This window comes from Choloepus didactylus, chromosome 2 (genome assembly GCF_015220235.1).
Source record: "Choloepus didactylus isolate mChoDid1 chromosome 2, mChoDid1.pri, whole genome shotgun sequence".
NCBI classification, from domain to species: domain Eukaryota; kingdom Metazoa; phylum Chordata; class Mammalia; order Pilosa; family Megalonychidae; genus Choloepus; species Choloepus didactylus.
Window position 1 is genome coordinate 236581774 of NC_051308.1, and position 26067 is coordinate 236607840.

General features: G+C 38.7%; 1 protein-coding gene and 1 pseudogene across 1 annotated transcript in view; one reads left to right on the forward strand and one right to left on the reverse strand.

Annotated features, from left to right (window-relative positions):
* VPS13D (vacuolar protein sorting 13 homolog D) overlaps window positions 1–26067 on the reverse strand; it is a 303465-nt gene that overhangs the window by 148342 nt on the left and 129056 nt on the right. The window contains 8 exon segments of the mRNA XM_037828496.1: window positions 42–192; window positions 2822–2869; window positions 3831–3966; window positions 6413–6565; window positions 7573–7675; window positions 11002–11076; window positions 13466–13588; window positions 15523–15663. Coding sequence (XP_037684424.1) covers window positions 42–192; window positions 2822–2869; window positions 3831–3966; window positions 6413–6565; window positions 7573–7675; window positions 11002–11076; window positions 13466–13588; window positions 15523–15663 — 930 coding nt within the window.
* On the forward strand, window positions 18232–19637 carry LOC119528212 (annotated as a pseudogene).

Consider the following 26067-nt stretch of genomic DNA (forward strand, 5'->3'; position numbering starts at 1 on the left):
GAACGGCCAACAAATAATTTATCAAGATGCTCAGAACTTACTGTCTGGAGCTGATGGACTATCCAGTCTTAATTCCATTGGTGTCTCAAGTTGATTCCTCACAATAAGGGCTGAACGGACAGTGATCACTTTCCGAGCACTGCCTTCCATAGTCACTGCAAAGACCACCCGGACAGGTGGGAGTGAAGAGAACTGTGAGAAAGAAAAGAAAACAGAGACAGCATAGCTAGGCAGTTGCTGCAAAATGCAACAAATACCAACCAGAAAGTGTCTTATTACTATAGCTCTTCACTGAAATCATAGTCATCAAACCTTAGAATCATTCAGCTTTAGAGGGAATGAACATCCTATAAATATACACTGTTAAAGCAATTTTAAACATTTCTATAAAAATAGATAATCTACTCAGCTGTGATATCACAAAGGGTATCACAAAGAAAATCAGTCCTGGGGCCTCCAGACTCATCATAAAGAACTTCACCTAAGACTCTGGTAAAAACCTATTAAAGTTTCCAAACTTTCTTCAATTTAGTAAGAAAGTATCTGCTGGAGGTTCTCCTTCATTCTTAATGTTCTTGGGTTCCTTACACATCACCCCTTCTATGGAAACTGGGAAAAGGACTTGTTTTCAACCCTACCAGGGAGAATATAATGAAGATTATCCAAAGCAAGGAAAAGTTCAGCAACATTTAAGTATAGTTTTCCAAACATAAAATGATTTCCTTTCTATGGTATTTTTCTCCCAGATTAATATTAAAGTGAGAAAATATTCCTTGAATACTAGTAATGGATTGGGTACTGCCCAAACACACAAAAAAAGAAACAGAAGGAAGTTCTTTGAGATGAAAACTTTGTAAAATCCAGAGCATGTAATAAAAAGTTGTCTGTGTTGGCACACCTTTCCCAAGAACAATATTAACTTTTTTTTTCTAAATGTCATAAAATTTACTTTATAGGTCTCTACATACATTATTAGTTGACACACCTATAGAAAAAAGAACAATATTTTTTGTATAACAGAAAACCTTAAGAACAAACTTCTACTTCTTCATAATAACTTCATAAGTTCTGTTCAATAATTATTCTTTTATAAACAAGACACTGAGGCTCAGAAACTCAACATACTGGAGGGAAACCATTTATTTTCAGTCTTGGGTTACAACCACTACTTTCTTCTTTCCACATTCAATAAACATTTTGTACTACTACAGTGTGCCAGAAAACTCAAAAGAACATAAAACCTCACATGAGGTACGCCAAAAAGAAACAGTTTTTGAAACAATTATTCTTAGAATAAACCAGTTCCCTGAACCTACTGACAATGTTTTTTTATTGAAGAAACAAATGTCACCATATCCAAGCTTTTTCAAAGTCCCAATTTTTTTTTTAATTAAAACAAACAGTGTATGAAAACCAAACTAATAAAACAATAAAATGAAGAGCTCCATGTTTCTCACCAAGACTTCTAGGAAGCTCAAATGAAAAAGCAAGCTATCATTTTCTGGAGTATTTTTAGAGGGACACGATCCTAGATACAATTATCACCCAAGCCTAAGCTTCCAGTGACCTGGCATAATGGAACCCCAATGAGGCCGAAGCCCAATAAAAATCATTTTCATTCTTGGCATTGCTGCTTCCAGGCTTGCCTGGAACTTCACATTTCAAAACCTACTATCATCAGGGATAAGAAACTATAAGCAAATATCTAAATAAAGTTTTTAAATGTCTTCTTATGATGATGCTTCAAAAGCCAACTGGGGAAAAAAAATCTTACTATTTTTCATTCTTATACACTTTCATGACCTTTGGACCCAAACCTATGGAATATATATAGCTATTCAGGAGTTAATTTTTATTTTAACTTAGAAAAGGAAACCTTGGACAACAACATGTATCTTTTCTCCTCTTTCCCAGCAATACACAGTCTCATATACCAACCTAAGTACACCAAAAAGAAACAAACAGGTGTGCCAGTTTGAATGTATTATGTCCCCCAAAAAGCCATTATCTCTGATGCAATCTTGTGTGGGCAGACATATTAGTGTTGTAATTCTTTGAATGTTTTCATGGAGATGTGACCTACCCAACTGTAGGTAACAACTCTGATTCAATAATTTCCGTGGCGGTGTGGCCCTGCCTATTCAGTGAGGGCCTTGATTAGTCTACCAGAGCACTATATAAGCTCAGACAGAAGTAGCGAGCTTGCTACAAGCCAAGAGGGACACTTTGAAGAATGCACAGGAGCTGAGAGAGAGGAGATGTAGCTTACAGAGACATTTTGGAGACGGCCTTCGAAAGCAACTTTTGCTCCTGAGAAGTTAAGAGAGGACAAATGCCCCAAGAGCAACTAAGAGTGACACTGTGAAGAGGAGCTGCAGCCTAGAGGGGAACATCCTGGGAGAACCATTTTGAAACCAGAACTCTGGAGCAGACACCAGCCATGTGCCTTTCCAGCTAACAGAGGTTTTCTGGACACCACTGGCCATCCTCCAGTGAAGGTACCTGATTGTTGATGCATTACCTTGGACACTTCACGGCCTTAAGGCTGTAACTGTGTAATCAAATAAACCCCCTTTATAAAAAGCCAATCCATTTCTGGTATTTTGCATTCTGGCAGCACTAGCAAACCGGAACACTAGGTAAAAAACGTTTTCTTGCAAGCTTGTAAAAGAAAGGTAATCGTTAATGGAAAAGGGCAAAGATAAATTCCAATCACATTTATATCATGAAGTCCTTTGATAATCAAGAACTATATACCAGTGTACGGCATGGGTGCAGTGTATTCAGTGAACATAAATGACAACAGGAAAATCATACTCACATAAACCTGGGGATGGATAATATTTGTTCTGCTGCTTGGGCTGCCAATCTAAGAAAGATTCCAAAAGTCAGCACAGACCTGATATAATAGGTACCTTTAAATTAAATGAAATGTAATTTGTTTGAGTGGTGTTTGTAAGCATCAGCAAAGTATGGTCTGCAATTAAGATAAAACATCTTTGGTAAAAGTACTGTCTACTTTACAACCATTCAGCATATCCAGAAGTTTCTCCAGAATGCATCAGTGCAATAGAACAGTATCTATGGGGGGATTTAGCCCTTTTCATTGTACAATATGAATTTTGGGCAGAAAAGTAAGACAGAAAGATAGCAGGGTTTCTCCTGAGAAACTTGCAGTGGAAACAAAGAAAGCACACCCAAGGAAAGCAACTCTGTACTTCCCTACTCACCACAGGCTACCCACAAATGAGCATAACTATCCTCTGAAGGAGGAATGAGTATTGGTCAAAAGCACCTGTGGCAGCTACATTGGCCACTGCACATGCTACTCAGGGGCTACAGTCAGGGTGAGGCTGCGTGAGAGTGGGTGTGACTAGAAAATACACACCAGGGGACATCTGCAGTGTGCCTCTGAGAAGGATTTGGAGACACAGAGACAGAAGGGTCAAGGAGCAGCATTAGAAGAAACATAAAGAAGACGGAGTATGAAGGAATGATAAGAATATTTGAAACAAAGCCGGTATATGTTTGGCAACCTAGCGAATCACCAGTCAGTTCAGCTCAGTATGGAAGGGATCTGCCTAGGTGAGGTATTATGTGTTAATGCCAATTTTTCTACTGAAATTAACCATTTACCTGGCTTATTGATATTTTGATTACCAAGGCTTATGACAGATCTGAAATAATCTTAAGTCTTCTTCCTCAAGCTAAGAAATAACAAGAAAATTTTACTAGAGTAAGGCTACTATAGGCGTCACCGTTTGACTGCCTGGCTTTAAGGGGGTGTGGCTCAACTGTGCCATGAAACACCCATTCTTAGAGCCACTCACCGTAGAGGAAGATGTATTCTTATCTGGAGCTGCGTATCGGAAAAATGTTCCGACTTTGTCCACAGACACAGGGCTCACTTGCTCCCAGCCGTTTACCCTCACTTGCAGTTGATGAATCCGGAGATCATGGGTGTGCCTATCAGGTGGAACACAGGGAAAGACATTAAGCACAATTTCAAGAAGAAAAGAGGAGCAACACCAAAGACTAAAATCTGATTTACTATACCATGACATAAAAACCCAGTTGGCTAAACCTTTTGTTGATTACATAAGGCAAGGAAATCAAGAGATAACTTTAACTGGGTTTTGCGCTTGCAACACAAATTGCAAGACATGGAAAGCTTGAGCAAGACTGCAGTGGCTTCTACCCTCCCACTGACCAAACCACACAAACCTTGTACACTAGGCCCAGCTCTCTCTCCCTCCAACCTTTACAGAATAATGATGTCAGCTAAAACCATTGCAATGGGGCACTAAAAATGTGCCAGCAATTTAATCACATAACCATACCCTTGGATATGCATAAAGCAACTTTTTATTTTTGGCTCCTCTGTTGAATATCCTACGTCTTCCAGAACCACATTCAGTTGTTTGGCTTCAGCCCCACATGACTACAGGCGGGACATGGGAGAGAGCCCTCAGAGTTTTCAGGCTGACGTGCTGAGCTGAAATTGGAGCAGAAGGCAGTGGGCAGAACAGGAGGAACAGGAGAAACCTGCACATTTAATTCTATTTTCGGTTTTGCCTAATTCAAGCCAGAAGTCTGAAATGGGGAACTCGGTTTGAGGCTGACAGGAAGAGGGGAGGGAGGGAGTGGGGTTCAATGTGCCAAAGGAGGGGGAACGGGGAGCCACAGACGACATTTATTTTGATTAACTCAAGCAGAACAGTGGGACTTGAATGGGTTACAAAACACGAAAACTAAAACGGAAATGACAAAGAGGTCAAACTTTTCTGATACAACAGAGGCAGTGCTTATTAAGAAATGCTGCCAACTCTTCTAGAACTAGCCTCTCCAAGAACTTTGTGGAAGAACAGGAAAATGCTCACTATTCATCCCTGGAAACTAATGTGGCTTCCAGGTACATGTGCCCCACATGGTGATTTTTTTTTTTTTAACTTTTTCTTTCCCTATGAAACCCCTGGAGGGACGACATGTTCAGAATCCTTGACACCAGGGAGTAGTATGTGCTGGTACGAGGCTATTCAAAAGAAGTGTCAGATTTGGGACCAGGTTTGCACACAAAGATTTAAAGCACTACGAAAAGCACATGATTACTAAAGGAGGCTGAAGCCAAGCTCTTAAATTTCAGCTCAGCTGGAGAACAAATATCAGGCCCAAATACTAAAATTTTAACCTATTCAAATATTAAATCTTATGCTATTCAACTAGCCACTGAATAACCCTTCCATTTAAAAATGTTTGCAAATAGTAGGACACGTTGTTAGATCTTTTATAAGCTCTGAGTAACCAGGCATGACTTTCTTTCACATTTACTCCAGTCCTTCGGCTGGCTACTTCAGGAATGATCAGCTAGCAATCTCCCTAGACAAGTTATTCTTACCCTTTTTAGGATCAGAATATCTTATCATTAGTGGCTTTATTTCCTGAAACTGCTTACTAAAAGTGCTATGTGGCACACATGTACCTTAAAATTGAAATCAACATGCTTTGGGAAACTTTTTTTTTTTTTTGATTAAATTCAGTTTTATTGAAATACATTCACACACCATACAATCATCCATGATATACAATCCACTGTCCACAGTATGATAACATACTTATGCGTTCATCACCACAATCTATCTCTGAACATTTTCCTTACATCAGAAAGAACCAGAACAAGAATAAAAAGAACACTCAAATCATCCCCCCATCCCACCCCATTTGTCCTTTAGTTTTTATCCCCATTCCTCCACTCATCCATACCCTAGATAAAGGGGGTGTGATCCACAAGGTCTTCACAATCACACTGTCACCCCTTGTAATCTACATTATTATATAACTGTCTTCAGGAGTCCAGACTGCTGGGTTGGAGTTTGGTAGTTTCAGGTATTTACTTCTAGCTATTCCAATACATTAAAGCCTAAGAGGTGTTATCTATATAGTGCATAAGAATGTCCACCAGAGTGACCTCTCAACTCCGTTTGGAATCTCTCAGCCACTGAAACTATTTCGTCTCATTTTGCATCCCCCTTTTGGTCAAGAAGATACTCTCAGTCCCACGATGCCGGGTCCACATTCATCCTTTGGGAAACTTTCGAGAATACCAGGACATCCCTACATCAAGAAAATCAGCCAGAATGCAATGAACTTGAATTATGATCTGTCTGTGCTTCCGTCAAACCATGTGAAACATACTGGTTATCACCTCACATGTTAAATAAAGGGAAAATTAAGGGAAAGAAAGGTATTGCCAAGTTAGCAAGACAGTCTATACTTTTTAAAAGGAAACACCAAATTCAAGCTATCTTCTAAAAATAGTACCTTGAAATCATTAATAAGGAAAAACAAAACACCAGAGACAGTCATTTACAGCCACTATTTTTATTTTGAAGGAAAAGAATAAACAATGCTTTACCTGTGTCTTAGCTTTCCTCTTGCTTCAAATTCAAAGGGAATTTCTTCACCTGTGAGCACTTCTCGCCATTCACTAACATTGTGGGTATCATCAAGAAATGTTCCATTTCCTTCTGGAACTACCCCTGGACTCCCGCTGTGAGAAAGCGCAGCCCTGGAACCAAATCAGACAATACCAGCTCAACCCTCTTTCTCTCCAACTCCCTCTCACACGGAGTTCCACGCTGGGAAAGGAAACTCTGCTGGAACCTGACTCTCAGAAAATTGTATAAACTGGCTACAAATGATGATCAAAAATGTCAGGAACAAAAGCAATCTTCAAGATCACTCACACCTTATTTGAAATTTCAGAAAGAGCTGAAAGCTACCACTATCTTATCACTTCCTCTAGCAGTAGAGTCTGGTACATGGGGTCCTATGGAAACTATGGCATGATTTTTAAAAAGTAGAATTTGAGTGACTATCCAGAACTTAACAGACATAAACTAAATATAAACACGAAATAATTTTACCTCTAGAGCAGTATCACACTTAGTAGAGGCAAGAGAAATGTGGTTTCAAACCAGTGGATTCTGCTACTCATATCATATACTTCATGACCTGAGCTGGAAAGATCAGCATGTATTAAAAAGTTGAGTCAAAGTCTAAACAGGCAGAAAGTTGTTAGAGGAGGCTCTCATTTGGCTTAGGTAAATTCCCATTTGTTCTCCAAACTCCACCCAATTCCATCTGTGTTGAAGTTGCATTTAAGGTTGAAAGATAGTTCTTTTGAGGGGGAACATTTTCAAGTAGTCTTGGAAGAATACAAAAACATTTGGTTTAGCTGCCATCCACAGCTTCTATAAAAAGGTGGGGGAATGAAGACTAACAAGAAAAGGTGGAATGACTTTTCTACTCATACTTCCTACTCATGTCCTTAATTTGTTTAACTTTTTCTTTAAATGTATATGAAGATCAAGATCATAATTTGAATACTTCAGACTTAGGATCTACTTCTCTGGCTATTGACCGAAGTTCCTCATAAATCTCAACAAGACAGCAAGTTATTGATTCAAGTATAATCCAAAGAGCCTCAAGAAAGGGCCCATGTTGCTCTGCTCGGCTGGTAGCAGGAGGCTTTGGTGGCAGAGACAGCTCAGGGTGACAATGAGTGCTCCTTACCTGGTAGGCGTGGTGGTCAGGGTGGCAAACCACAGAGTGCACCCTGTGTGATTCCTCAGAGCAAAAGGGACGAATGGCTGCCGGCGCTTGGGGGTTTTCACCTCTGCCATGAACAAACAGAAGGTGGTGATTAGCATATGCCTGTATCTGTGTGGCAAAGTCCCTCCCCATACCTGGAGACAGTGCCCCAAAATTATGTCTTGTGCAAAGGAGCTAAAGGCAAAGCAAAGAGAGAAGAAACGACCACAGGTTTATTGACAGGACAAATGAAAGCTCCACATACGTGCCTCCTGCTATGGGAAGACTTAATCCCACCCTCGGACAACTGGCTGTGATGTGTGACCACTGCCAGCCCCAGTTTTTATGGGCCTTATCTCTCCAAGGAAGGCATCAGGATCTAATCTGACCAGAATCAAGAAAGAAACAGAAAAGGACTTCTCCACTACTCCCCCAAAATAGAACGAAGTAACACAAATTACAGCAAGATTATGTCACATGTACTTATTTAAACTTAGTCCAAAAAGACTTTACTTTAACAAAGCTTCCCTTTACACAAAAGTTCCCCTTCACATCTGCTCAACCGTGATAAAGCAAAACAAAAACATTCTTTTCTACTCTATATCACCAATATTTGGTTGTTGTTTTTTTCCCCTCCCTGGAAAATCTGCAATAGGCTATCCCAGAGTAATCAAATGCTAGAGAGTTGACCTGACTATGCAAGACATCAGAGAAGTAAGAGGCCAGCATGGCCAGAAACAGCTGAAGAAGGAGGCTTTACGGTGACAGGGCTGCCTTGGGATCCCTCCACAGGCACCACTGCCCATGCCACAGGAGTTGGCAGAAGACAGAGGAGTGATGAAGCAGGCATCAACAACTCTTGGCAGAGCCTGTGTCTCCTCCACTGGCCATGCAAAGAAAGAGAAAAGAGAGAGCAGTGGCAGTGAGAACCATCAAGGCAGCAGCAAGCCAGGGCGGAGCCTCCTGGCTGGCTCATACCACTTACACCACCAACCAAAAGGGGAAGGCCCCATCTTATGATGCACAAAAGAGACCTGAGGAAGATCCAAATGGTCTGCAGCTGCGGAGAAAATGGCATGTAGAGGTGAATGCATGCGCTGACTGAGGAAAACCCTAGAGCAAAATTCAATTCATCTTACAGGACCACATTTCATGCCAACAGAATCAAGGCAAACTGCAACACACACAGCTTTGTACTACCCCATAAAAGTCAGTAATTATCACCGCCTGCTAAAGGGCAATTGCTTTCCTTTTATCCCTTTTTATCTTCCAAAGTTTCCAAAAGTTAGTACTACAAAAACTGCAAAACCAGCAATTTCAGGTTAAGGCAAGTTCTATTTTGTCAATGACTATGGCTGGGTGGGGGGGGGGAAGCTAGGCAGGGTCTGAGAATCTGTAATAAGCTAAATAAATGAGCAGTCTCCATCGTGTTCCCCCTATTTTGTTGTTGGTCATTTGCAGACACCCCAGATACTTCTAAAAAGAATCAGTGTTTCAAAGATATACATTTTTCACCGCAATGGCCTCACTTTGTTCCCAAGTTTGCATTAAAAAAGAAAGAGCACTCATCAAGTAGAAAACCAAGGAGTAGCTGTGGGGCTGCTGACAAGAGCAGCGGGGGAGTAAAAAATTTAAGAGCTGTCTGAAAGGTAAACAGTATTTATTGTGGCACTCTGAAAGGCACCTCTCACTCCACAAGTGCAGTGAGAGCTGCTTTTACTACGGTAGATAAAGGACCCAGGAGGAAAAGAAGCCAGATGTGCTTTCATACCCCACTGTGAGCCGGATTGTAAATTTCCATTTGTAAATTAGATTAAACCAGAACAGGTGGCAAGTGGCTTTGATCACTGTGTAATACAGAATAAAGTGTTAGGAATCCATATAAAGCTATTCACAAGTATACTGCTTTGGAATTGAACAGCATGGGTAGGCATTAGGTCCCCGAGCTCCTTGGGTTGATTAAACACACCAGCACAGACTTCAGTAACCTTCTTTTCTTTGAGGATTAAAAATACATGGATTGCACACAAATCCAAATCCAACTTCAGGGACAAATCTGACATCTCCTGCATTAGGGTCCAAATAAACTGCATACTTGCCTTTGGCATAGCTGCATAGGAAAAAATTCCCAAGTCCATCAAAGAGAACCGCATTCTCTGGGGCCAACTCTAATTTCTTCATAGGCTGAGAGAACCTAAAGCACCTCACATTCAAGTTTGGCATCAAATAGCTCCAGCTGAGGAAATTTCTACCCCTTTGAACTTGTTTCACAGAGTAATTCAGCCAATATGAACAGTGCAGGTTTTCATGATATATAAGCAGTTCAGTCTATCAGAAAGGACCCGTTTTGTAAATCCTAAGAAATAGATTCAAGTCCCAGGTTGCCACTAGCTAGTCATGTGAATGAATGCAAATTATCTCGTCTCTCTGAGCCTCACTGTCCTCATCAGCTAAAAAGAAACAATGCTTTGCTTAGACTGAAATATTGAACAACAAATACAGAAAGGCTTACAAGTACATATTCTGAATAAGTGAAGAGTCATCATAGGCTTTCTTTGTGAGTCATCCCTCAAACGTCTACCCTGATAAAACCTTCCAGAAAAAAACCTATAGCGCTGCTCCCGTGTATTAATATCCCTGTTCTGCATTCTTGGTAGAGGAGACTCAAAAGGCCTTTTTTGTAAAATATATCATGACCCAGAATCTGGTGTTAGCCAAGTACAAACATAAATTACTCAGATTAAATTTCACTCTTTAAAACAAATGAAGAAACAAACATCTTGGGATTCCAATTCCTTCATGTTTAGGGTATTTCCTACCTTATTCACTTACCAGTCAAATTCTCAAGGCAACTTAAACAGTCAGAGATTAGAAATAAAGAACATTTTCATTTCTATTTTCTAAGGACCTAAATTCAAATCTAAAGAAATTCAGGTTTGTGTCTAAGCAATTATTTACTGAGAAACTTTTTTCTTAGTTCTATTCCTGATCATTATATCTCCTATTCCATAAAGTCCCTTGCATTCCCATGAGAATAAATGTTCACTGACTATTCCATAAACAAAGACTTGCAACACTCCTTGAGGGAGGACATTTTTCTTCCATTTACTTGCTATTCCATATGGGAAATCACCTCTAACTGACATTTGATATTTCTGCATCACACATTTATTCCATTTCCACCAAAGCCTAAAGGAGAAGGAAAAGAGAGACCATGAGAATAAGCATGTCACTTACTTCTGAAGTAAGGTGACAATCCATTAATTAGTTAGAAATGTTCTTTCCTATTACTAAAACAAATTATTCACAACTGGGTATACCTCCGTTCAATTCCCAATCCCAGAAAATCGATGTACAAGGCAGTTTTTAAAACAGGAAAATAAAGCAAGCCCTTGCTTGGCTATACTGTACCTCTAGTATAGATCTGGTGCTCTAGGTTAGTCAGACTGGCTGTACTCCTAGTTCTAAGGTAGACAAGGGGGAGGCCTGGTAGACAGGAGAGACAAAGTTAGAGGGTAAGAACAAATACAGTGAATAAGAAGACTCCCCTCCAAAAAAGAAGCACAAACAGGCTGCATTACAAAAATAGCAAGCATCATGCAATTAAAGGATCATTCCCTTCAGTGATTACCAAGACTAAGAATGTACTTCACAAAGTGAACAAGACATTTTTTTTTCTTTTACTCTGGGCTTTATGGTGGAGACTGTGTCAAAGTAGCTTGCTCTCTTTTTCTGAATTCAGGGAAGAAAAGGTATTCAACATTCTCTTCAAAAGAATGACAAGCTTTTTGAAGGTTTTTCATTTAAAGCATGCATGTTCTTAAATGGCATTAAAAAACATTACAAAAACGAATCAACTTTAGTGGGGATTTTAGTGGGGATTGCTCCATTCAAAATTGGAAAAGGCAGATAGCAACAGAATGTTAATCCCCCAGCAATCTCAAATATTCAGGGGAAAGAGTCAGTATGTGTTACAAATTTAAACAATCTTTACTAAGGGGTTATCTCATGTATTGTTTAAACTCTAAATTAAAAATGGAAGTTTTTAGAATATTTATATTGGAGATTTTCATAAAAATTCCCCTGGAATCTTAAAATTAATAAATTCAACAAGGTGCCATACCGTCCAGGTTTACCTGCCAAATCTCAGCCCTTAATGAACAAAGCCAACAATTATGTCAAAAAAGAGGCCAATATTTTCTTTCCCATTAAAGAAACAGCGAGGAATGAGAAGCTCCCTTTAGCTGAATTTCATATTAAGAATCTCTTCTCTAAGGGCTCATATTTTAAAGCTGGCCTTACAAAGCACAACTTTTATGGGAACATGACTCATTCATGAATAAGGCCTTAAGTTTGAGATCAATTCAACAAGGTTCAATCCTACTGAATTTCAAAATAAATGTCCAATAATCATGTTAGTAAACCTATTTGAAAAATACAATCTATCTCATTTGCTATGCTACCACTCAGGAATTTCCAATAACAAAAAAAGAATTGGTAGGTAGGTATATTCATTTACGTTTAATTCAAAGGATAGATTATACCTTTATAAGACTAAATAATCATAAAAATCTCTTAAGTAAATAAAAATCAAGCTTTAATTGAATATTGACCTTGAACATAGATAAAGCAGAATATTAACTGGAAAGAGAAAAAAAGAAGGAAAAAAGAAGAAAAAATAAAGGAGGGGTGAGGGACAAAAGAAAATCCTTCATCAGAATCCTGAAGATTAGGCCTTTGTAGTGTTTATACTCATATTGGATTTAAGATCCCCCTGTATGAACAACGTTCTTTAGAAAGACTCTCTCGGACACACTACATATTCCAAAGATTATTTAGAGTCTTCCTGGTAGACTATATTACAGATTTCTTGACACACAATTGGGAAGATGAGAGGAGACAGAACTGAAGCTGCCGATGTCTGCAAAGCCCTGGCTCCTTGAGCAATAATCCTGGGCCCCAGAAACATCAGCCTGGAATACAGAGAGCGAGCACAGCTGACATTTCTTTGTCTCTCCTTCTAGTAGTACAAGGCTGACAAAAAGTCTACTTATACACCCAGAGGAGAGATGAACTAGTTCAAATATTTCATACACTAAGAAAACGCATCTTCCACGACACGTCTGCAGACAAGATGGAATATGAGCTATGTGAAGTCCAGCCAAGACTCCCAACAGAAACCACACTGAGAGAGTCGGGGCTGAGACGAATGCAGATGACAATGGCTTGTGGAGCAACCAAGGACCATGCAGTTGTCCATCACAATCTCTCAGCTCTGAGGAAAACAGAGCTCAGTGATGAAGCATTAAATAAGGAAAGAAAACATCATTAACAGAGAACAAACAACTCGTCTTTCCTCAAGAGGCTGGGTATTCAATTCTTTCATACTTCATGAACAATAAAGGACCTCTTGTTAAAAAAATCTTCCCCTGTGGGATCATGCCCTCTCCCTTTTCAATAATATATACAGCCCTATATCTCTAAATTTTGAAGACTTAAAAGAAGCCCCAAACAGTCAAAAATCCAATCAACTGGAAAACCAATGTTTTGCTGAGTAAAACACAAACCTACTAATGGTTTGATCCTGATGCATTTTCAGGGGCACAAGTTCAAATGCAGTTACCAGAATTTGGGAATGGTGTGCTACAGATCTTTTCTCTCTCACAATGGTGGAATTAGAGCTCATATTAAAAGTTCAGTAGTTCATGCCAGAAAACTATCTCTTGCCAAGACAAGAATAAAACTATAAAAGATTGTCTGAATTTCCTACAGGTTTTTCCATAAAGAATGAATGGCTCTATTTGGATTTCTCTGTGAAACACTGCTCAATAGGTCAACAGTGATTTAGTTAGACATTTGTAGAGTAAAATCTTACTTTGTCCAAAGCATGGAGGATCCACCGAAGAGCCCATCCAGTCTTCTGATTTGGTTGAATCTATTTCTTTGTCCTGTTTACAGTAATCTGCCATCCATGATTCTTTGGTACTTACATACTGGTCTAGAAAGAATTCCCCAAAGGTATTAAGAATAGATGTAGAAAAGATTGAGAGTTCCTATCAAATAATTTCAATGCAGCAAAACAAGCTTTTACTGAGTGTCTCACTATGTGCTAGGTACTATGCTAGGTTCTGAGAAAGCTTCTGCCCTGGAGAAGCTCACACTCCAGTGGAAGACATTCATGTTAACAAAACAACCAGCACCACAAAACCATACACAATGTGAAAAGTGCTGAACGGCGATATAAATAAAACTGTATGGTAGTATGCAAGAGAGGGAGATTTATTCTGCTATGAGGTATACTCCAAAGCCCGGGGAAATCTGCAGAAAGATGGGGCCTTGAAGAATGAGGTAGAGTTGCAGGCAGAGGGAACAGCATATGCCAAATCCCAAAACATAAAAGTACATTGCACATTTAGAGAACATTTAGAGAACACTGAATACTCTGGTGTGACTTTAGCACAGCATATTGGGGTAGGGACATAGGAAAGAGAACAGATTGGTTTGCACTAAAGAGCCTGGTATGCCACGCTAAGGTAGGGGGTTTACAGGCAGCAGGACCACTTAAGGAGGCTATTAAAAATACAATACTCAGGAGATGGAAATCCAGCTGACAGTTATCCATGAGCAGTTTTACTTTTATTTGGGAGATAGCAGGTTAACAAAATAATTACAATGCACCTGATACTTGGATGAAGAACTTTATGCTAATTAAGATACACTTTTTGGAACAAGAATTATTGGTTTCTGGTTTTCAGTCCCAAAAGCTAAAAATTCGATTTATTTCAACACCAAGAAGACAAAGGAATGTTTCAGGTTTCAGCACAGTGTAATGAATGAGGAACTAAAAAAAAATTTTTTTTAAGTTTCACTACTGTTTTTTCACCAGGGATACCTTTTGGAAGATATTTTTAAATCGACGCTCATCAGAAATACCAACAAAAAACTTTTGTTTGAAGTAAGTTCCTGCTTATTGCAGTTTTTCAAAGTACTACCACAAACTTTGTGTATCCTTCCAGATTAACAGATTATCTGAAAAACAACATGAGGTCATGTTGTTTTTCAGATAAATGAAATGAAATCTGATGATTTAAAGCACTGGTTTTAAACTTTTTGGATTAATAGACTATGATCTCATTTCACTGTATGTTCTGTCCTTCTTACTCTGATGTGGGGCAAGGTAATCCATATAGGAATATTTAGCTTCAATTCAACACACACGTGAAGAATATTCACAGATATGCAATAGTGTATGTTATCACTCAGAAATAACTACAGCATTACCAAAACATGATATCTGGATAGATAAGTCATTCAAACAGTTAATATGAGTTTTCATAGGGAAAGGAGGCACTATCTGTATGATGTTCCCCTCCTTTTAAATGACAGGGATACAATAATAGAGTGGTTCAAATTCACTACATCTAATCCAAGAATGTGCATACTTTGTTGCCAAAGAAGTTTTCAGAACACACACTAGCTTTGGCAACGGTTTTAACAAAGTCATTTTCATAATTAAGTCAACATAATACTTGCTGGGAAACAGCACAGCCAACTTATCCTGCTCTAAAGACAAGGTCAAAATCACACCTTTTTCAGAATTATTCTGTGAATAGCCTTGAAAAAGTGATTAAACTCACTTCCAGGACATGTACTAAACCCCAGAGAGCAAGCTTTGTGGGAAGAAAGTTCATCATGGACGGGTTTCCCAAGTGATCTAGGCTCCTACTTCATCACTGATAGCATTAATGCGGCATGCCAGCTCTGGGGTACTGGCTTGAGAAGAATGACAAGGCCACGTCAGGAAAGCACCCATGATGAATAAGTGATGTCTGGCATGGACCAAAGTATTCAATAAACCAAGATCAGTGTCTTCCAGACAAGGGACTTGTGTACAGGAAGGTACTAATCTTTTAAAGACAACTTCCCACTCACCAATGAGAACAGAAGTGATATTGATATCCAAACGGGGTTTGGCCTTGGCCTCCAGCTTCAGCCGAGGAGGATGGAGACGACTTGCTGCCTGTTGCTGCCAGGATACAGAGCATGGCCATGGCTCAACAAATGGCTCCCAGCCTAAAAGAACACCGGAAATAAGATACATGTTCAGCAGATATCCAGAGTTTAAAGGAGAACGCTGTTCACAAAAGCTCAGCAAGATAACATGACCACAGACATAGGGGACTGGTGGTTTGATGGGTTGAGCCCTCTACCATAAGTTTTACCCTTGGGAAGACGGTTGCTGCAAAGGAGAGGCTAGGCCTCCCTGTATTTGTGCCTAAGAGTCTCCTCCTGAATGCCTCTTTGTTGCTCAGATGTGGCCCTCTCTCTCTGGCTAAGCCAACTTGAAAGGTGAAATCACTGCCCTCCCCCCTACGTGGGATCAGACACCCAGGGAAGTGAATCTCCCTGGCAACGTGGAATATGACTCCCGGGGAGGAATGTAGACCCGGCATCGTGGGATGGAGAACATCTTCTTGACCAAAAGGGGGATGTGAAAGGAAATGAAATAAGCTTCAGTGGCAGAGAGATTCCAAAACGAGCCGAGAGATCACTCTGGTGGGCACTCTTACGCACACTTTAGACAACCTTTTTTAGGTTCTAAAGAATTGGGGTAGCTGGTGGTGGATACCTGAAACTATTAAACTACAACCCAGAACCCATGAATCTCGAAGACAGTTGTATAAAAATGTAGCTTATGAGGGGTGACAGTGGGATTGGGAATGCCATAAGGACCAAACTCCACTTTGTCTAGTTTATGGATCGATGTGTAGAAAAGTAGGGGAAGCAAACAAACAGACAAAGGTACCTAGTGTTCTTTTTTACTTCAATTGCTCTTTTTCACTCTAATTATTATTCTTGTTATTTTTGTGTGTGTGCTAATGAAGGTGTCAGGGATTGATTTAGGTGATGAATGTACAACTATGTAATGGTACTGTAAACAATCGAAAGTACAATTTGTTTTGTATGACTGCGTGGTATGTGAATATATCTCAATAAAATGATGATTAAAAAAAAATAATAAAAAAATAAAATAAAATAAAATAAAAAAAAAAAAAAGCTCAGCAAGAACAAACTATATAGTTCAATAGCTTTCTATTTCCAATTTATTTCCACAATGAAAGCAGCCTTGTTAGCTACAGGTCACCCTACAGATTGCCGGACTATGACAGGAGTGGAAGAAGATATATGTATCCCCACCATGGTCTTCCAGAGGTGGTTGGAAGGACATCAGGGAATACCTGTTCTTGAGCTATTCAAGACGGAAAAATGAGTCTCAGACTTAGGTTGGGAAAGTAATACAGTGGCAGAGGATTGTGGGGGGATGGTAGAGTAGTGAGCTCCAGGACTCAGTCCTTCCACCAGAACAACTATTAAACAGGCAGGAATTGTCTGAAACAAACATTTTGAATCTCCAGAGGCCAGAAAAAAAACACTGTACAACTTCCAGGGAAGAGTGGGAAGAAGAGGCTGATAGTATATGAGAAAGAACAATAAACTGCTCTCTCTGCATGGCGGCAACCAGCACCCATCCCCAACTCTCGTGGCTGGCCACCTAGGGATCCAGCCCCTGGCTAGCTCTCTGGTGACAGAAAGGGACATAAAAATCCTCTTCCCCAAGAACAGGCATGGGCACAGCTGACCACAACTTCTGATTAGCAAATTCATATCAAAGGTGGGGGAGGGAGGTGGCGGCTATAAGGGCAGCTATTGTTTCAACCCATGACAAAGGCAGTGACAGCCATGGTTTCAAGCCACCCAGACAAAAGCCATTATTTCAACCTGCCCCAGACAAACTCAGCAGCCATTGTTTCAACTCTCCCTACACAGGGGTGGTAGTAGTGGAGACTTAAAGATGCTGCATTTCCTCATGGTTGCAGGGGACACTTAGCAGAAGGCCTGCGTTTGCTGGGCAGGCCAGGAAAACTCAGCCCTGGGGAGCCATCAGAGAAGCTCTTGGCGCCCTTCCTAATCCCCTCCCGAGGGCACTTTGGAGCCAGTCTGTACCCCCTTCATGGGTTCCTGGTCCTGTCTTGACTTGGAAAGACTGACTTGGGAAAGCTCTTGCAAGTGTACTCTCCTTCCAGAATGTGCCCTCCAGGCAGAAGCAGCTTGAGACAAAGAAAAGAGTGTAAAAAAATGATAGAAGTGGACAGTACCGGACAAAGGCCTGTCGGCTTCAAACACCCAGGAGACAGAGGTTTGTCTCCTGAGAAACAGAGGGGACAACCAAAATCTTGTGAACAGGGGATCTCTAAAACAACTAACAAACAAAAGCCCCAGAAAAGACGGAGGCCCAGAAAGACAGGGAAATCCCTGAACACTGCACTTGCATTGGGCAGACCACCTTGACAGGAGGAATGAAGCTCAAGAATACCCCTGTCTTATCACCACCTAGTTACAAAAACAAGACACAGACATCTCAGGGAATAAATCCCAGAGTTACAATTTAAAATATTAAAATGTACGGTGTGCAGCCACTGCCACCATACCACCACCATAGTTTCTTCTTGCTTCTTTCCCTTTGCAGATTCTGCCAGGCCAGCCCTCCTGTGCTACCGCCGCCCCTCACTCCCCACCGTGCCACGCTACTCCCTTACTATAAAATGGGAAAAGGAGAAATGCAAAGGTGTCGAATTGAACGCTGACGAACCTCCAATGGTGTTCAAGGCTTAGCTTTTTGCACTGACTGGAGTCCAACTGGCCAGAAAGTTACGGTGAAAGGAGGAACATTGAGGATTACTGGAGAAGCATCACAATAAAAATGGAATTACTCAGCACATGCTCTCCCTGAGGAACCATCAGCTAAAACTGGCTTCACAGAAGACATGACAGAAGAACAGTTACCATCTGCTGTGGAATTACCATGTGGATTGACAAATCTTGGTAACATTTACCACATGAATGCCACAGTTCGGTGTGTCCGGTCTGTGCCTGAACTCAAAGATGCCCTTAAAAGGTAGGGCAGATGTGTTGAGAGCTTCAGGGGAAATGGCTTCAGCACAGTATGTTACTGCAGTCCCTAGACATTTGTTTGACTCCACAGGTAAAAATCCTTCTAGTGTTCCACCTACTATTCTACTGCATTTTTTGCACATGATTTTCCCACAGTTGCAGAGAACGGTGAGCATGGACAATATCTTCAATGGGATGCAAATAAATGTTGGATACAAATGATGTGAGTATTACAACAGAAACTGGAAGCCTTAGAAGACGATTCTGTTAAAGAAACAGATTCTTCACCTCAATCAGCAGTGACAACTTCTAATAAGAAAAGTTTAATTGATAAGTTCTTCAGTGTTGAGTTTTAAACTGCCAAGAAATGTATAGAAACTGAAGAAGAAGTCACTAAGGAAATGAAAATCAGCTTCAGCTTAGCTGCTTTATCAATCAAGAAGTCAAGCCTCTTTTTACAGGACTTAAATTGTGACTTTGGGAAGAAAACACTAAACAGTCTCCAACATTGCAAAGAAATGCTTTGTATATCAAACCTTCCAAAATCAGCTAACAAGCTGCTTACTTGACTATTCAGATGGTTCGATTTTTTTTTTATAAAGAGAAGGAATCTGTGAATGCCAAAGTTCTTAAGAATGTTAAATCTCCTCTTATTTTGGATGTGTACAAAGTATGTACACCAGAACTTCAAAAGAAAATGATTTCTTTTCAAATTTCAAAAATCCATAAGATTAAAAAAAGTGAATCAGAAGCCAAAGACAAATGACAAAAAGAGTACTCCCCAGAAGGAAGTTACGGACGAACCTTTTTCTTTTGCTGATGACACTGGCTCCAATAACTGTGAATACTATGACTTACAAGCAGTGCTAAGACATCAGGGAAGGTCTGGTTCTTCAGGTCATTATGTATCATGGGTGAAAAGGAAACAAAATGAATGGATTAATTTGGATGATGATAAGGGTAGCATGGTTATACCAGAAGAAATTCTGTGGCTTTCTGGTGGTGGAGCCTGGCATATAGCTTATGTTCTACTCTATGGGCATCACAGAGTTGAAATATTACAAGAAGAAAGTGAAGAACAATCTTCATTTTAGCTATTTATGCTCAGGTGTGAAGTAAATGTTACTTGTTAATAATTTCTATAATCCAAAGCTTTAGAGGAAGATATTTAGGTGGTTTTTTGTTTCCCCTCATGTGGAACAAAAGAGAGGAGAAGCAGACTTGAAATCCACTCCATGCATCCACCTAAAAAAATTACAGAAAAGAAAAAAATATCTTTGGGCTGTGCTGCCCTGTATAAAAGAGTCAGGAAGACATTTTTAAAAGGCTTATTTCTTGCATAATTTTTTTAAACTTCTGGGTTGAAATGTCTCTCAGCCATTACCTTCTACGATTTTTCTCCCTGCCTTTCTCAGCACAAGATTAGGCACCCGGGTGTTTACTGCACACTATTACCCCATTATTTATGTTGTTCTTGCATGGTTCAAACCACCATTCATAGCTACCATCCTCTGCCTTATCTACCAAAACTGCTGCCAGAAAGGTGGAAAGGAAAAGTGTTGCTCTCATTGTGTAAACTCCGCACTGCTGTGCACATCCCATGGAAATATGGGTACAATCAAGTATTTAACCAGCCTGACAAGCTCACTAGGTCTGTTACGTTGCTGGCTTTTTATGACTTTAAAATAAATTGTGATCAGTAATAGTACATTTGATTTTACTTTTTTTAAGTCTCCCTCTGATGTACTATGGTTTGCAAATTTTATAGGCAATGTTTTTGTAGAAATCAGCCTTAAGTAAAATGTTGACAAATTCTAGTTGCTTATTTTTTAGAAAATGAGGATCTGAAATAAAATTAAAAATAAATATATAAAAAAGGTACAGTGTGCAATGAAAGAGTACAAAGACAAACAAACAGGAAATCATGGCCCATCCAGAGGAAGAAGATAAAAATATAGAAAGCACCAAGGAAAAAGACAAGAATATGGATATACCAAACAAAGCCTTTTAAAAAAAGGATCTTTAAAAAACTCAAGGAAGTGAAGAAAACTAAAGAGAAAGAACTAAAAGGATATCAGGAAAACAATGAATGAGGAATACGAGCGTCTTAATAAAGAGACAGAACTTTAAAAAAAGGAACCAAACAGAACTTCTGGAGTTGAAGACCACAATTACTGAAATGAAAAATGCTCAAGAGGGTTTCAAGAAACTTGAAATGAGTCAGGCTGAGGAGGAGGAAGAAAAAAGAAATATTAAAAGTAAAAATATGTGAATATAGAATAATAAAATTGCATTTAAAAAAATACCCTAAGTCACCTCTAAGACACAATCAAATGCACCAATATACACATTATGGGAGTCCCAAAAGGAAAAGAAAGAGAGGGGCAGAGGAGTAGTCAAAGAAATAATGATAGAGAACTTCCCAAACTTAGCAAAAGACATGAATATGCACATCTAAGGAGCCTACAGAACACCAAACAGGATAAACATGAAGAAAAATATACCCCATCATATACTGATTACACTATCAAATGCGAAGTTCAGGAGAGAATTCTGAAAGACGCAAGAGAAAGGCAATTGTTACGTACAAGGGAGTCTCAATTAGATTGAGAGCTGATTTCTCATCAGAAAGCATGGCAGCAAAAAGGCAGTGGTTTGAAATACTTAAATGCTGAAGGAAAACAACTGCCAGCTAAGAATTTTATATCTGCAGAGACTGTCTTTCAAAAATAAGGGAAAGAATAAGATACTCTCAGTTAAACAAAAACCGAGGGAGTTCATCACCACTAGACCAGCCCTAAGAGCAATGATAAAGAGAATTCTTCCGAATGAAAGGAAAGGACATTAGACAGTGGTTCAAAGCAGCATAAAGAAATAAAGACCTCCAGTAAAGGTAACCATATGGGTAAACATAAATGCCAGTATTATTGTAGTGTATTGTTTGGTATGCGTCTTACTTCTTACAGATGCTAAAATGCAAATGCATAAAAAGTAATGATAATTCTAGGTTTTTGAACATACAATGTAAAAAGATATAAGTGGTAACAAGTCCAAAAAAAACAAAAAAATAAAAAATAATGGGGGGACAGAGAGGTATAGGAAAAGTATAGATACATGTGATTGCAGTTAAGTTGGCATCAAATCAAATATGATCGTTATATATTTAGGATGTTAAATTTTAACACTGTGGTAATCAAAAGGAAAACAGATGAAAAATATATCCAGACAGAAATGAGAAAGCCCTCAATAAGGTACAACATACAAAAGCAAATACAGTCAAGAGGTCACTCTGGTGGACATTCTTACGCACTATATAGATAACCCTCTTTAGGTTTTAATGTATTGGAATAGCTAGAAGTAAATACCTGAAACTACCAAACTCCAAGACAGTAGCCTTGACTCTTGAAGACAATTGTATAACAATTTAGCTTACTTTGTTATACAGTGTGATTGTGAAAACCCTGTGGATCCCACTCCCTTCATCCAGTATATGGATGGATGAGTAGAAAAATGGGGACAAAAACTAAACGAAAAACAGGGTGGGATGGGGGGGATGATTTGGGTGTTCTTTTTTACTTTTATTTTTTATTCTTATTGTAATTTTTTCTGGTGTAAGGAAAATGTTCAGAAATAGATTGAGGTGATGAATGCACAACTATATGATGGTACTGTGAACAGTTGATTATACACCATGGTATGTCAATATATCTCAATAAAACTGAATTTAAAAAAAAAAGAAAAAAAAAGAAAAAAGCAAATACATATAAAACTGGGCTTTAACAGAAATGAGAGACAAAAAAGGTATAAGCCTTACAAAAGCTAAATAGCAAAACAGCAGAAGGAAGTCCTGTATTATCAGTAGTGGCTTTAAATGTAAATGGATTAAATTCTCTGGTCAAAAGGCATAGACTGACAGAATGGATTATGGAAAAAAAAAAAGCAAAAAAAAAAAAAAACAAAAGCATGACCCAACCATATGCTCAGCAAGAGATTCACTTTAAATTCAAAGATACAAGTAGGATGAAAGTGAAAGGATGGAAGAAAATACACAATGCAAGTAGGAACCAGAAGAGAGCTGGGGTAGCTATACTAATATTGCATAAAAAAGACTTTAAGTCAAAAACAGTTACTGGGGACAAAGACAGCCATTATATACTGATAAAGGGAGCAAGTCAAAGATCTAACAATTATAAATATAAATGCACCTAGCAGCAGAGCCCCAAAATATATGAAACAAATACTGACAGATTTGAATGGAGAAATCAATGGTTCTACATTAATAGGTAGAGATTTAAACTTACCACTCCCAATAACAGATAGAACATCTAGTCAGAAGATCAATAAGGAAGCACAAGACTTGAATATTATGCTAAAGCAAACAGACCTAACAGACATATATAGAACACTTCATCCAACAAAAACAGAATACACATTCTTCTCAGGTATACATGGATCACTCTCTAGGACAGATCGTGTTAGGTCACAAAAAAACACTCAATAAATTCAAAAATATTGAAATCATACAATGTATATTCTCCAATCACAACAGAATGAAGCCAGAAGTCAACAATAGAGAGAGAAATGGAAAATTCACATGTGTGGAAATTGAAACAATGTACTCTTAAACAATCAATGGGTTAAAGAGGAAATCAGAAGTGAAATTAGGAAATACCTTGAGGCAAATGAAAATGAAAATACAACATACCAAAACTTAAAGGATGCAGCGTAGGCAGTCCAGAGAGAGGAATTTATAGGTTTAAATGCTTATATGAAAAAAAGAAGACTTCAAATCAGAGACATGACCTCAAAACTGGGAGAACTGGAAAAAACAGAGCAAACTAAACCCAAATGACCAGAAGGAAGGAAATAAAGATTACAGTGGAGATAAATGAAATAGAAAACAAACAAACAAACAAACAAAAACAACAAAGAGAATCAACAAAACCAAAAGTTGATTCTTTGAAAAGATCAATAAAATCGACAAACTTTAGGTAGACTGACAAAGAAAAAGAGAGAGGATACAAACAATGAAAATCAGAAAGGAAAAGGGGGACATTACTACCGACCCCACTGAAACAAAAAGGACTGTAAGAGTTTACTATAAACAACTGCACACCAAGAAATTAGACAACCTAGATGAAATGGACAAATTCTTAGAAACACACAAACTACCTGCATTGACTCAGGAAGAAACAGAAGATCTAAACAAACCAATTACTAATAAAGAGATTAAATCAGTAATCAAAAACCTCCCAAAAAACAAAAGCCCAGGATCAGATGGTTTCACAAAATTCTACCAAACATTCCAAGACTTAACTCTAAAACTCTCCCAAAACACTGAAGAGGAGGAACCACTCCCTAAGATAAGATACCACAAGAAAACTACAAATATCTCTTATGAATATAGATCCAAAAATCCTCAATAAAATACTAGCAAACCAAATTCAACAGCATATTAAAAGAATTACACACTATTATCGAGTGGGACTTATTCCAGGTACGCAAGGTTGGTTCAACCTAAGAACATCAATTAATGTAGTACATCACATTGACAGAATGAAGAAAAAAATCCATGATCATCTTGAGAAGAAGAAATAAAAGGCATCCATGTTGGAAAGGAAGAAGCACAACCTTCCCTATTTGCAGATGATATGATTCTATATACAGAAAATCCTGAAAATCCACAAATTAGCTCTTGGAGATAACAAATGAATTCAGCAAAGTGGTGGGATACAAGATCAACACCCAAAGATCAGTAGTGTTTCTATACACAAGCAATGAACAATCCATCTCACACCTATTAGAATGGCTGCTATTTAAAAAAACAAAACAAAACAAAATAATACATGCTAGAGAGGATGCGGAGAAATAGGAACAGTCATTCATTGCTGGTGGCAATGTAAGATGGTGCAGCCATTGTGGAAGACACTTTGGCAGTTTCTCAGAAAGGTATGTATAAAATTATCATATCGCCCGGCAATCTCACTACTAGGTATATACCCCAAAGAATTGAAAGCAGGTATTCAAACAGATATTTTCAACACCGATGTTCACAACAGTATTATTCACAATTGCTAAAAGAAGGAAGCAACCCAAATGTCCATCAACCAATGACTGGATAAATAAAATGTGGTATATACGTACAATGAGATATTATTCAGCCACATACATAGGGATGAAGCTCTGATACATGCGACAACATGGATGAACCTTGAAGACATCATGTTGAGTGAAATAAGCCAGACACAAAAGGACAAATATTGCATGATCTCAATGATTTGAAACAATTAGGTTAAATGAACTCAAAGAGTCTGAATCTAGAATATAGGTTACCGGGGATGGGGTGGGGATAGGGAACGGGAAGTGAAGGTGTCAAATGTATGGGGTTCCTATTTGGAATGATGGAAGTGTTCTGGTAACGGATGTTGATGATGGTAGCATAACATTGTGAACACAGTTAACAGCACCAAAATATATACCTGAATATGATTAAAAGGGGAAATGTTAGATAGTATATATGGTAACACAATAAATTATTTTTTTAAATCCATGGAATTACACTACACAGTGAACCCTAAGTTAAACCATGGACATTAAATAGTACAGTTATAAAAATGTGCTATTATCAATTGTAACAAAGTTCCCCACCAATGCAAGGGTGTTGGTAGTGGGGTGGTATATGGGAATCCTGTATTTTAGGTACAATTGATATCATCTCACACCAATTAGAATGGCTACCATTAAACAAACAGAAAATTTGAAATGCTAGAGAGGATGTGGAGAAATTGGAACTCTTATTCATTGTTGGTGGGACTGTATAATGGTTCAGCCACTCAGGAAGACATTCTGGCAGTTCCTTAGAAAACTAGATGTAGAGTTACCCTTTGATCCTGCAATTGCACTTCTCAGTATATACCCAGAAGATCTGAAAGCAGTGACGCGAACAGATATCTGCACACCAATATTCATAGCAACATTATTCACAATTGCCAAGAGATGGAAACAACCCAAATGTCCTTCAACAGATGAGTGGATAAATAAAATGTGGTATATACACACAATGGAATACTACGCAGCAGTAAGAAGGAACAATATCATGAAACACATGACAACATGAATGAACCTTGAAGACATAATGCTGAATGAAATAAGCCAGGCACAAAAAGAGAAATATTATATGCTACCAATAATGTCAACATTGAAAAATGTAAAATAAATGGTTTATAATGTAGAATGTAGGGGACCTAGCAATAGAGAGCAATTAGCAAAGGGGGAACGATAACCCAATAAGAACAGATAAGCTATCGTGGGTAAATTTAACGTTCTGGGAATGCCCAGGAAGGGCTAAGGCTTGTTAATTTCTGGTAGGTAGGGTAGGAACAAGTTCACAGAAATGTTACTATATTAGATTACTTTCTTAGGGTAGAGTAGGAACATGTTAGAAGTAAATTAGTTATATTAGGTTAGTTGTCTTTTTCTTATTCCTTTGTTTTGGTTTGTTTGAAATGTTTTCTTTATTTTAAG